The sequence below is a fragment of the Toxotes jaculatrix genome, chromosome 18, assembly GCF_017976425.1.
Source record: "Toxotes jaculatrix isolate fToxJac2 chromosome 18, fToxJac2.pri, whole genome shotgun sequence".
Taxonomy (NCBI): domain Eukaryota; kingdom Metazoa; phylum Chordata; class Actinopteri; family Toxotidae; genus Toxotes; species Toxotes jaculatrix.
The window spans coordinates 10,214,416-10,228,315 of NC_054411.1; the positions used below are offsets into that span (position 1 = coordinate 10,214,416).

General features: G+C 41.0%; 1 protein-coding gene across 2 annotated transcripts; it reads left to right on the forward strand.

Moving 5' to 3' along the window:
* Window positions 1–95: 95 nt before the first annotated feature.
* On the forward strand, window positions 96–10,492 carry tfap4 (transcription factor AP-4 (activating enhancer binding protein 4)). Of its 2 annotated transcripts, none has more exons than XM_041063389.1 (7): window positions 96–116; window positions 7,103–7,268; window positions 7,377–7,475; window positions 7,590–7,760; window positions 7,890–8,039; window positions 8,994–9,161; window positions 9,289–10,492. In XM_041063389.1, the coding sequence occupies exons 2-7, from the start codon at window positions 7,194–7,196 to the stop codon at window positions 9,445–9,447; spliced, it is 822 nt and encodes a 273-aa protein (XP_040919323.1). In that variant the 5' UTR covers window positions 96–116; window positions 7,103–7,193; the 3' UTR covers window positions 9,448–10,492. The 2 variants fall into 2 exon arrangements, with proteins under 2 accessions (XP_040919323.1, XP_040919322.1); XM_041063388.1 differs by lacking the exon at window positions 96–116 and adding an exon at window positions 3,627–4,021.
* The last annotated feature ends 3,408 nt before the right edge of the window (window positions 10,493–13,900 follow it).

A 13,900-nucleotide genomic window follows, 5' to 3' on the forward strand; every position in this document is an offset into this window, starting at 1 on the left:
CTCCTCTCCAAACTCTCCCCACCTCTCCCTCTCTTTCTGTCCTCATGGCCATCTCTCCGCCTCAGCTGCCCTCCATCAACAGGCCTTCCTGAAGGATAACACCCCTCTGTTTCACGGTTTGTTGTCCTGCTAAATGTTTTCTCCTCCGGAGTTACTTTGGTATTACTTTGTAATACCACTGTGTATCTTCTCCCCTGCACTGTAAAATACTCAATCACGAGGCTATTGCTTGGTTATTATTTCACATAAATTGATTGTGTAGTTCTTCCAGGTGGAGCTAATTTTAACAATTTTACATGCTGCAAGTTGATTTAATCTGTAACAAGGTACCATGTTTGAATCTGAAATGCAAGCAGCTGTCAAAAACAAAGTGCTATACAATACTCAAGTAAAGCTGAAGCGATTAGCCAGTGAATAAATTAGTTGATCAGAAGAAAATTTTGCAGCAACTGTTCTGATAATCAAATAATCATTAGGTAATTTGTCAAGCAAAAAAAATACCAAGCACTCCCACGCTTCAGCTCTCCATTCTGAGGATTTGCTGTGTTTCTTTGTTTTATGTGCTAGTAAACTGAACATCTTTGGGTTTGGACCTGTTGGTTGGACTAAGGGAAACTATTTGAAGACATCACCCTGGGCTTTAGGAAATTGTCAGGTTCCTTTTTCTGTAGAGAAGCAGAAGTATCTCAAACACTGTGCTCGAGTAAATGTACTTGTATGCTTCTCATACATATATTCATACATATAAGAGAAAAAAAAGTATATATATAGGTACTGTACATCACAACAACACAACAAGATTAAGACGCATATCTGGGTATTTCCAAGTTCAGTCAATTGGAAACAGAATTTAATAACTAAAGATAACAAGAACTTTAATACAAAGCCACAAACCACTAATACCATAACTTTACCTCATGAAGGTTTATGCCTGTCTGAAATATCTCATGACATGTCAAACCATTCAGCTGTTCTCTCTCGTGACTGTTCCCAAAAGTCTTCAAAATGTCTTCTTATATTTACTCAGATTTTTTTTAAAAGTTTCTCTTAATCCTATTTATTTTCTACAGTAACAACATGATAAGATTAGAATAACAAGATTGCATTTGGAAAAAAAATATGTGAGTGGGTCAACTTGTTGAAAAATTAAGGAAAAATGTTGGATGTACAATGGTAATTTGTTGGATTTTTAAAATTCAGACATAGAAAATGTAATTATGAAGCTTGTTTTTGAATAATAGTAATAATGTGTAGACTCAAAGTTGCAGAAAAAATAGCCTGTATTTTACACCTCAGTACTAATGTAGTCAAGCTTGCGCTATTGTGGCGAGATCTGAACTACAACCCTATTAAGCTTCTCTCAAATGGTAAAAATCTACAGACCCCAGTTCCTCTTTTCTAATGGAGCTTTCCTGTGTGTCTGGTCAGTGACTACTGTAAATGTGTGATGCATGATGTGAGTCACTTCTTCTCATTTTTCATAAATTGTTGGTCCATCAGTCTCATAGCTATTATATTTTGTTGTGAGATATTTCTTCCATGTGCCAGTGTGTCTCTCATGCTGGGGTGCAAACTGCGCACCAAGCATAGCAGAGTACTTTGCAGTACCCCGTGTCCTTTCACCATGCTACCACTAGAGGGCGTGAAGCAGCCTGGGACAGGATTTAATTACCTCAGGAGCCCCCAGAGATTTAATTCACCAGTAAGAATTGATTTGCAAAGCCTTATATTTCCATTTTGTGGAAAACCACATTATCAAATCATTCAGTATTTCTGAAATAAGGATGATCCAGCCCATAAATGTATTTTCATTCTGTGAAGATGAGGATTTCTTAATACACTCCAAAGCAATATGTTGTATCATAGGCCAACATTAAATTCAAATAAAATGTCAGCAGCTCAGGTTTGCATTTTTATTCTGTGAATTTATCTTGGCAGCTTTGCAATTTAGTGATGAATCACGTGGCAAATGACCTGAGCAGTGACAGGGCCAAGTGGCTCACAATAACACAAAAACTCTCAAGTATCGTGTTCAGTAAGTTTAAAGGGTTTTAAATATTTCAGTTCACTTTTGCAGACTACTGTGTGGCGTCTATCCATTTTGGTACTGTATGTAGTATTCATGCTGTGTTCCAGATTTGACTCCAGGTGCATTTTTTATGGCTACAGGTCAAAATTTGTGTCATTGTCCAGGCTATAGAATATTAATACTATCTATCCATTGATATTATAGCAATGTTTGTGAAATTAAAGAATTAATCTTTAGTTTTAAATGGTTGAAATTTATTCCAACGTATTGTAAATGTGGCCATATTAACAAGTAATTTAACAAGTATTGTTATTAACAAGTAATACCATCATGAGATTCACCAGTCATATCAGCAAATAGGCAACGGCATAGAAATTCTTAGATTTTATGTCCTATCCTGTATCCTTTTATTTTCCTGTTTAATTATATGGGCTGGGTTAGTGTTTGTGTTTATTATCCCAGAATTAAGCTGGATAATATGGTTTATTACATTTTAAAAATACAAAGCTTTAAATGTGTTCCCTAGTTTGTCCTCACAATCACTGCCACGGTTTCTCGCAAGTGGGCTGTTTAAAGGTCATTCATGCATGAGAGCCAGTTGATGTTATTATATAAAGAAAAAAGATGTTATTATATAAATACCTAACAACTCATAGCTGCACCACCAAGGTGGACTAACTAATAAAAGCCAACGTGCTCCTCCGCGATGATAAAGCCGCCGCTTTTACACATTTCCGGGTGCAAGATCAAATTCTCTGCTCCCGTTTTGTGGCTTCGCAGCGTGCGCGTCGCGGCTTCCCCTAAAAGCAATTAAATTTTTGTGACAGCAATTTATCGTCCTGTAGCACCAGCGTTACACCCAAAATGGTGAACAGCGCACACGTTCAGCCGCATTGTGTGTCTGCCAGCAGTCTGTCCCTAAAAGCCCTCCCCGGTGCGCTGTTGCTGTGCAGCTCTGCCAACTCGTCAGCTGATCAGGTCTTGTTCGCTTATCGCAGCTGTTGGAGTATCCGCCCCTGTAGTGGTCCCGCTCTTTATTTCTAATACCGGTCTCAGCTGTCAAGGTGCATCACACATTAAGGTTATTGCTTAAAAAATGTAAAAAAAAAAATAAAAAAAACCCAAACAGAAAGGAAAAACCGTGACCACAGCCGCTATGGTTATATAATAAATACATTAAATTAATGTTTTAAATGTTTATGGGTTAAATAATAGACTCTTTTTAATGAAGTAATGTTAATTTTAATGATGCAAATCATGTGAGGGGTAAAAAAAGATTTTTGATTGATGAACTATGATAATCAATGGAGGACTCGTGGATTTCTTCAACTCAGCAGTAATGTGCAGGTTTAATCATACATTCGCTGTCAGTGTTTCGCTGTTTTTTCCCCACATTAAAGTCCACATGTGCGCTTTCTTTTCCGTGTATTTCTGCGCTAAATAGCTCCTTTGTTTACATGCAGTCCCCTGTCTCTGCGGAAGGAGGCTTTTGGTAGTGCAGTGTGTGTGACTCCTACCAGCTGTTTCCCGCCTTGAAAGCCATCCGATCAGCTGCATACACACACACACATACGCACACACACGGTCATGCAGAGGGAGAAAGCAAAGGGGAGGGAGAGAGAAAGAGAGAGAGAGAGGTAGAGCACCACACACAACGAGGGAACCCCATCAGCTGGAAGTCGAGTAACATTACAACTCTCAGCAGCCTGAAACTACTACATTACACAGACGAGGGATTCATGTCTTCTTTGAGGATTTAACCCGGGTCGGATCACTGGATTTTTGCTCTCTAACGACATCATTTTTCTTTTATTCTACGGAGACTGTTTGCTGTTTTTCTTTTTTTTTCTTTTTTGTTTTTTTTTGGCGAGGGAGGGGGGCATCAAACTGGCGAGAGGCGAGCATGGAGTATTTCATGGTACCAGCTCAGAAGGTGCCCTCCTTGCAACATTTCAGGAAAACGGAGAAAGAAGTGATTGGAGGTCTTTGTAGGTGTGTATACACGCTCTTCATCCAGCATGCTGTGTGTATTTTTTTTATTATAAGTCATCTGTTTGGAGTACACGCACTTAGCGACGGCGCTGAGGCAACATGCTTGATCTGATCTGTTATTGTGTACACGACCCACTCACGGGGAGCTGCGGGCATTAATTATCATCAAACACTGAATTTATATTGCGGCTGACCAAGTCGGGGTTCCGGCTCAGACCACAGCATCCTCCCCGCGATGTTATTTCGCACATTTGGCTGTGAAATCGATGGATTTTGTGGCTAACAAACACAAACCACGTGGTTCCGTGCACACCACGCTGCTACTCCGCTCCAGAGCGCATCCCCGCTCTATTTATCCTCAAATTATCCCTTAGTGTCACCTACAATTGCTGCGATTTGCATAAGAAAGAGAATGGTCATACAAGTGGGTGTCATACAGTGTGAGAGGGTCTATTTTTGCCGCACGCATCGTCGGGGCTGCCGATTTCCCTCACAGCGATCCGAAGTTATTGTGGGTAGCGCGGCCATGCTTGGGGCTTGTGCTAAAAGTAATAAGGGGGTCTGGCGTTTGTTTCCTGTTTGTGGCGCTTTGTGTTCGTTCACTCCCGCTGTGAAAATGCACAGCCGCTGTGAAAATCGCCCGCATTCGACGCGGCGATGGTGTTTACTGGTGTTTCTGTGCGCCTCGTTCGCGCTATCGAGTCGCCTCCACTGCGTCTTTTCATCCCGCACTTCTGCCATGCTGCCTGCCGCATTGTTGTAATGGCGGAGGACACGAAAAGTCTGACTGCTCGGAGCACGGCGCTGGCGTCGGGCACTGTGATGACTGACGGGGGGTTGCTTATTTGGGCTATTTCAAATACATTTCCTCCGGTCTGTCCGGAAAAGGGACATTTGACGTTCGCGGGGAGGAAGGATAATGAAAAGTGGTGTTATTTAGAAGGGGGTGTGTATGTCGCGGAAGGCCCGTCGGTACGTCCGCAGCCCTGTTTGAAGAGGGAGGCGGAGGGATCTGCTGCTGTTGCTGTTGCTGCTGGTGGTAATGACGCGGGCAGTCTGGGAAATGTAGTCCCGTTTTGGGATTTTTTTTTTTTCTAAATCATAGTGAGCCTGCGGAGAATCGATGAATTGATTCACGACTAGGAAAATCTAAAATCTGTCCTAATTTAAACCACACTGACTTCAGACACTCACTCCCATGTAAATTTATCTAATCTTGTCTAACAATTAAAAACGTAAATAACTTTATTTTCAGTTATGTTATTATATTGACTGATAAGTTCATTAGAATAACTGAATTGCTTGCATTATACTTCCAGCCCCACAACTAATGCCCCCCCCCCCCCCCCATTATTGATTTATATGCTGATTTATCATGTGGTTTATAAAATCTCAGAAAATAAAGAAAAATACTCTCAGTTATTTCCTATGTGACATTTTCAGTCTTTTTTGACAGACGATGTTAAATTTCATGTAATTTAAGGCAGCCTATCACATTTGAGAAACTTGGCTAGTTAAATTTTGGCATTTTGGCACTTTGGCTTGCAAAATTACTTAATCATTATCAATAAACTCTGAATATTTTTCTGATTTGATACATTAATCATTGAATTCAGCTCTGTTGCCTGGTGCTTATACTCGTGTTTTAAGCTTTAACCCGCTCTCTCTGGGACTCAGGCTGTTCCTCTGTACTGGTCTGTGTTTGTGTGATATGGTGAAGTCCAGGCCCAGTTGGTCATGTTTTGGCAGTGGATGTGTTTGCTGGATGTGCCGCTGCAGTGCTGGTGTGTGTGTGTTTGTGTGACTGTGTGTGTGTCCACACACTCGCTCCTTTTCTCATCTGTGTCTGCACAATTGTTCACAGTGTTTGCACTGAGGCAGCTGAGTCAGTACAGATAAGAGCTTGGCCAGAGAGGGTCCCAGAGATATCGAGCTTGATACAGAGAATGTTAGAGGAAGTTCACCCAGAATTTCCCCTCAGCTGAATCGCAGCATATGGTATATTGTGGCTTTTCCCCACAGTTTTATGGCGAAAATATAAACAGATGTCGTACTTCTGTACGACAATTATGTTTCAGAAACAGTCAGCTGGAGACAACAGAAAAGCTACCAGATGCCTTTTAGTGCAGGTGGTGCAACAGGACATCCTATAAAATAGGAATGTACGGCTTTTAACAGGAGGAAACTTGCTCTCTCCCTGAAACCTTTTAAAATCAGAACTGGGATTGAAGAGCACAAACAGTAAAGTTGCACTTTAACACTTGTAAAGAATTTATTTTACTATATTATTATTATTTACTATATATATTATTTTCACTTTCAAAAGGTTATGTCACATAATCAGTGGGGTTTGAACTCTTGTGTCAGGGTCATGGGTCGTTCTCCTATTTGGTGGTGATGTAACATTAATGAGATCATCCCAATCATCAACAAATATATATTTCTCATTTACTTTTGATAGTGTATATCCATTCATTTCATTTTTATGGGTTTAGGTTTTAAGATATGTAGCTGAGTTTCCTCTCTGTGATGTCAAAAGTTTTTTTGTGGGTATAAAGTACATCCAGCTATAAGGCAGAAATCTCAGATGACTCAAGCCTTGTAGTCAGTACAGTTTGAGTAAGTGAGGATTATGAAGACAGGCAGGCTTGTGCTTGTAATATTTGTTTCCATATACTCAGCTTTGGTGGAAAGCAACAATTTTCCACCCATCCACTGGGGGTTGTCTATGGTCATTCTGAGAAATAAAAGAAACTATTAGTTAGAGTAGCAGTAGAAGAGGCACATTGAGGGAATTTGGTTTGACCCCAAAAAAAGTAAAGCAAGATACACCATAAACCAAAAACACACACACAACAAATGGTATTGGTTTAATAGTCCTTGAGGATGTATTTCTCCTTTAACATATGAATAACTTGTGGGACCGTTTTATTAAATGGTTCAATTGTAGGAAAATATTACTATCTTTGTATCAAAGCAAAATTCACCATCTGTGTGATATATTGTTTATCATAGTGTAAAAATTTCTCCTTATGTCAGACTAATTCACTTGCCCCCTCGTCATTCTCCCTTCTTCCCCAGTCTGGCCAACATTCCTCTGACCCCAGAAACAGCCCGGGACCAAGAGAGGCGCATCCGCAGAGAGATTGCCAACAGCAATGAGCGTCGGCGTATGCAGAGCATCAATGCTGGATTCCAGTCACTTAAAACACTCATCCCACACAGCGATGGAGAGAAGCTCAGCAAGGTGGGTCACAGACAGAGATTTGAACTCTGATGAGTTGATGCAGCTGTAAGGGTCTGAACTCACCTTCCTAACAGGCCTGTAACATTATTTTTGTTCTTTTTTCCCCAGGCTGCCATCCTGCAACAGACAGCAGACTACATTTTCACTTTGGAGCAGGAGAAGACGCGGCTATTGCAGCAGAACAGTCAGCTCAAACGAATCATACAAGTAAAGTGTCACCGTGCCAAACCCTGAACTGTTTACAAATCTGTTACTAGGCTTTTTTTGTCAGTTTTAGTATTAATCTAAAAGAAATTTACAATTTCTCTTTGCTGTCCTTAGGAGTTAAGTGGTTCCTCCCCAAAGAGGAGGCGTGCAGAGGAGAAGGATGAAGGGATTGGCTCGCCAGACATCCTGGAAGAGGAGAAGACTGAGGACTTGAGGAGGGAGATGATTGAGCTGAGGCAGCAGCTGGAAAAAGAGCGGTCAGTCAGGATGATGCTGGAAGATCAGGTAAAGAACAACATGTAACGCAATTTTTTTTTCCCACTCGAAAAAAGTGAAATTATGTCCAGGCAGGCCTGGTGACTAGTATTGTTTTAACATGCAACTGAAACTCTCGTCTCCTGCTGTGTTTGTTAGATGCGTTCCCTGGATGCACAGTTGTACCCCGAGAAACTGAAGGCGATTGCCCAGCAGGTCCAGGAGCAGCAGGCCCAGACGCAGAGCCTGGTTCGTCTGCAGCAGCACAAGCAGCTGGAGAGGGACCTTACTCCAGCCCACAGCCCACAGGTTGGAAACATTTGCATATGAGTCTGACTCACACATAAACAGTGGAATTTTTTGTAAGTGGTTAACTTCGCAGTATTCACATTTCATGCTTAAAGAGATGCTTAAAGATGTTTTTAATCAATCGAGTGCAGAAAGCTGTTAACAAGCAGACAAACCATTTCTTACTGAGTATATTTTGAAATCCAATGTTTAGTTTGGGTTCATTATCCTACATTCATCACGTGGCTGACTCCGCCCACTGTGTGTAGCTGTAAATGTTTGACACATAGAAAGCATATTGCATTTTTGAAATACATGCTAACTAATCTCACAGCGTACTGTAGATTTCACTCTGACGTAGTTGCACATGACACCGCCCTTCATGTCCAGAGTTAGAGCTGTCAACAGCTAAGACACATTTACAGTGTGTTAAATGAACAGCTCGCACATCTTACTGCTCTGTCCCTGCTTCCTGCCCTGACAGCCGCGGTGTCCTGTTTCTGCAGGCTAACCCGAAATGAACATGATGCCAAATCAATCAGCGAGCGCTGTTTGCCCATCTACTGCTAGTGGCAGCTGGGCGCTGGCAGTGATGGATGATTGATACACACTGGTTTAGCCATGTGACACTTTGCAGCTCCCCAAATGCAGCTGAGTGATATGACCTCAAATCAATACCAGTGTAATCTCACCAATTTACTTCAGTATCAACAAATTACTCGGAAATCAAATGAACTCTCATTCAAATATATCTTTTGTAAGATATCATTGTGGCTCCATGACAGCTAAAAGCCTGTTTTAGCCTTTTGATTTGGGTAAAGGGTATTAAAGAGTTAAAAGTTCTTGTTTTTTTTGTTTTTTTTTGTCTAGATGCATGACGCATGACAGTGGGGTAGTGTGCTCCCTTTTGGTTCAGCTCATATTAATCTAAAGGTGACATGAGCATAAGGTATAAGAAGTGTTACTTTCTTCCAGGTGTTGGCCCCAGCTACCCCTCCTGCACCTACACACCATGCCACGGTCATTGTCCCTGCACCTGTCCAACCTTCTCAACCCCATCATGTCACCGTGGTAACCATGGGCCCGGCATCAGTTATTAATACAGTGTCTACATCTCGACAGAACCTGGACACTATTGTTCAAGTAAGACACAAATAAAAGGAAGTCAAAAGCAGACTTAATAACCGTTTCTTGTTGGAAAGGTTTGTAGATCTGAACACTAGAGAGTGCTGTTGCCACTCACATCACTTATCTCCCCTCCTATCCCCAGGCAATCCAGCACATCGAGGGCACCCAGGGGAAGGGTTCTGTCGGCGAGGAAGAGCAGCGAAGGGCGGTCATCGTCACTTCAGGTCGCGTCCTCTCTGACGCGGCGGGCTCAGACACCGCCTCAAACAGCGACGGGCCCGACGACTGTTCACTGCCCTGAGTTCATTCCAGATGTACGCCATACACTTACACGCACACGCATACACAGAAAAGGTCCAAGCAGACCAGGGCTATTGGAGGCTTCAAACCCACAGCACTCTTGTTCAGTGGACATTAATAGGGCTGGTAGACAGATTGAAGCACTCGTCTTTTTTTTTTCTTCTTTCTTATACTTCTTTTATTTTAAAATACACACTCTTACATGTTGTACCGTGATAGGCGTCCCAAATAGGTTTACACTTAGAGACTCATACGTGCAGCCTCTTCTGCATCTTTTCCCTGCTTATCTGTAGCCTCCTGCTATCTCACTCACACACATACCCATATCTGTTCATTAATCTGTAGAAAGGTTATTAGAACAACTATTTCACTAACTGACCTATAAATGTCATACAGGATACTAGACTTTCGAATGTCTGTTAAACATCTCCATTAATCACCGGGACTGTTCTCTTTATTTGGCCCTGAAGCCATGTGACTGATCTGTGAAACAGGAGACAAAGTCAATGAAGAGCCCAGCAGCGTGGCGTCCTCACCACCCAACACCACAGCATTTTTTGTTAAGATAAATATCTTCAAACTTTTTTCTCATCCTGACCCATCTGAGCTGTTTGGAGAGACACTGTGAGCTTATAAGACTGTCTCAAACTTACACCTTTTAGGCATCTGGATGAAAGATCATGTTATTTTGCTCTCGTGAAGTCTACTTTTTCATGTTTTGTTTTCTCTAAGGCTTCTACAGCCAGAAAGGTAAAGTGATTGTACTGGAAAAACACAAAACAGCACCACCTTGATGGGAATTTAAAAGCTGTTGTCAAACTGGTGCACATGAGGCGAAATGAAGCTCGGGAGGAGAGAGTGCACTTACTGGTTCACAACTCTATTCTTTCTTTTGTTTGTTTGTTACCATTTTTTACTGGGCTGGGTTCCTAGTAATCCCACATATGTATCTGGCATGTTTTTCTTTTTACTCATGGCCTGACAAAAAAAAAAAAAAAAAAAGAAGAAAAAAAATCAGTGCTTTGACATTTCTTGACACCTTCCCCTCTTGAATAGAAAAGCACCTGGCTTGTTAAATAAGCTAATCTGCGGGAACTCTTGAGTGATTTCCACTGATGTGTGTGTGTGTCCCTTTTAGCGTTTTGAACCAGCAGGGCGTTAGTGGTTCCCCAGACTCTGGCAGTCTGCAACAGCGCCACTTTTGCCTTGAAGTGAAGGCACACATGTATGTGTGCACAACATACACACATATAAATATGACTGACATACAATCACTTGTTTGCTAAATCTTAAGGGCTGGTTTTATTTAGCCCTTAATAGTGTAGTTTCTTGTCCAAATGTCGGGACATCTATCAAAGCAGAGTATGCTACAAATATGAGGAAAATGCCCAGTGAAATTGTTTGAATGTGCCATGGAGGTGACCGGGTAGACCACACATGCTCTATGCATTTCCTTACATAGATCATTTGTCCTTTTGTGAGCTTATTGTCTAGTATACCCCTCTATTTACATGTTTCAGCTTAGATTTTATTTTTAAATGTGTTCTTTGGCCTGGAACTGTGGGTTGACAGACAGATCAACATTAAGACTGAGAGAGGCAGCAACTTGCCTTACTAATAGCCCGTGGGTGCAGGGAGGCACTGTGAAGCCAGCCTTAACACAGCCCTGGGGTCTGAGAGGCATACCTGAACACTTGATCTGGGCCTTTTGGCGGCCATTGAAATCCCTCTGGTTTTCACTTTGCCTTTCCAAACAGGCTTGTAAACTCCCAGGGTGTGTTAGCATATATATTCCCAGTTATTTTTGTCTACTTATGTTTGTTTTTATTATGTTTGCCTCAGAAATGGTTATCTGAATACTAACTTTTGGTAGGATTTGCATGTAGATTTGCATCCGTTTTGGCCCCCTTTGTGTGCACTATTATCATCAGATGTGTGGGAAAAAAAATCCACAATGAAATGTTGACATTCCATTGAAATTTGTCTCAGTTTTTCCTATCAGGTTGCTTTTCAAATGTTCAACCTGGTATGTTTAGAGATTAGCTACATTTAGGGCTTTTGACACATCACTGCTATTTTAAAATTGCTATCTAGTGACAAACTCATTATTCGAATCAATGCACAGATGGAGCTTTTGAATGGCTGAACAGATGTGTTTAAGTGAACACACCTCATCTATCATGACATATGTCATGGAATTGCCCTTTAAGAAAATACTGATGTCAGCTCCACTGAAATGAGTGATGCCTCTATCAAATTTAATCATGGGATATTTTCCCAGTACTTATAAATATAGAAAGGGGATTCCTGGATATTTAAAACATGGTTTGCATGCTCTGCTTTTTGTAGAGCGCTTGCTTTTTCCTCTGGGTATCTGCATTTGAAAGTCTTCTGCTGAATCCCGGAACTCTTTTATTTCCATCTGTGTTTTTGCACTCTGTTCTGTGTCTTAGGAAATGTTACGTGGACATATCAGATTGTCAGATGAGTGGGGTGGGCTGTGGGATCATTAAATGGCGTCAAGATTACAAAGCACTTACTGTACTATACTGGAGTCCGCCTCTTTAATTTGTAAAAAGGGGCATCTCCTCAGCTGAAGCTCTTGAGGTTATGAGTAAAAACCGCACAGCTGTGTATCCCCCTTTCCCTCCATGTCCAGTCCTCCATCTTGTCCCGTTCGTCCCTCACATCTTTTTTGTTCTTTTGCAATCTTTTATGCTGTTTGTTTATCTGTTGTCAGTATCTCTTGTCTCCATTCACATTCTGCAGCTCCTTCCTCTCCCATTCTTTTTGTCTGTTCTCTGTACCTTTTTTTTTTAGACCTGTTGGTGCATATGGTCGTCAAGAAGCTATTTTGTTTTCTTGTTTTTCCTTTTTTTTTTTTTAAGAGAAATGTTTTGGGGATAAAGAGGCTTGTGCCTTTGTAAAGACAGAATAATAAAGTTTGTACTTTGTTTTTTACACACTGGGTCCTCTATGGGTGTTTTTCTTTTCTGTTTTTGTTTCTTCAAAGTGAATATTTCTCTCTAAGTAATGACTGTTAAAACTTCTGAGAAGCAACGACGGTTATTATATTGCTGATAATGACCTAACTAGTTGAATTTGTTTCTCTTCCAGTTCTGGTTGAATGTCACTCCAGCAGTACAGTTGATGCACAAGTGTCTATTCCTGATTGGTGGATAAGATTTTGAAGCCCCCCCCCCCCAGCTCTGCAGCTCATTGCTAAATTAAGATCGACCACCTCCTCTGTGACAGCTAAAATGCACACCAGGGACAGTAGGTGGCATCTCTTGCCGTCATCATCCCCTGACATGCATTCGTTCATTCATTCCAAGCCTCTTGTTCGCACCCTCACACCTTCCTTCAGAAATACTTCAGATTTTGGTTTCCAGTGAGGCTCAATCATTCCTCATTTTTTACAATATTACAACAATGTGAAAGTCAAAGCTAGTCCAACAGCTTACTATGTAATTAATATGGTGCTCATATATAAATATGGACATGGGACTGGAACAAATGGCAGCTGTATTAGATACTGAAGTGGCATCATGCAAAGTAAGAATAGTTCTGAATAGGGAATGTGGACAAACATCCAAGGCTCTACTGTAGCATGTGTTGTGAGCAAAGGCAGTGTGTATAAATCAGTTTAGACCTGTTTTTATACTGTATTTTTTGAGGAAGCTCAAGTTTCAAGCTATGGTCTGGTTTTATACATCAGTTGTGGAAAGTGTCACAGTTTAGTTTTGTAGCCTGACTACAGTTGAAATGAATGAAATAGAAAAAGTAGTGAAAGCTGCATAATTACTGGCATTCCCTCCCATCCTTCTCTCTATTTTTTATAGAATAACTTCGCCAATAGGCTCGAAACACAATTGGGGATGATTTTCACTCACAATCTCCACTTTTTGAGGAAATGTTCTCCAGGTTGTATTCTATTTTAAGCTAAAGTTGCTAAAAATAACTACATTCCCCGATTTTCTTTGAATTCAATTTAATATTTTTTTATTTCTGAGGATTTTGAATTTATCAGTACTCCAGTACACTTGGCAAAAGATAGTGACTAATGCCAGTGTTTGCCATCTGCAATTAGCAAAGAATTAATGTTCACTTGAATTCATAGAAGCCCATCAAAAAGCATACATTTTCTCCTAAACAAATCATCATGCCTCTCAAGTAGATGCCACCACCGGTGAAGTTCCTCAGGATTAAAGCAGTTTCACGCATCAAAATGAACATGCTGTATTGTTTGGACACGCTTACCAAGTCATTTAGGATGGACATGCTTGAGTAAGAAACTCCTGCCACATTTGGGGATTAATTTACAGTTGAGATGTTGATTCCCGAGGAATTGTGAGATTATGTTCACCACAGTGTGTCTGCTTAGGTGTGATAAAGCAGTAATCCGCCTAGCGTTTAGCTATGTTAGGGATTCTAGGTTGACTCAGGGGTCTTTA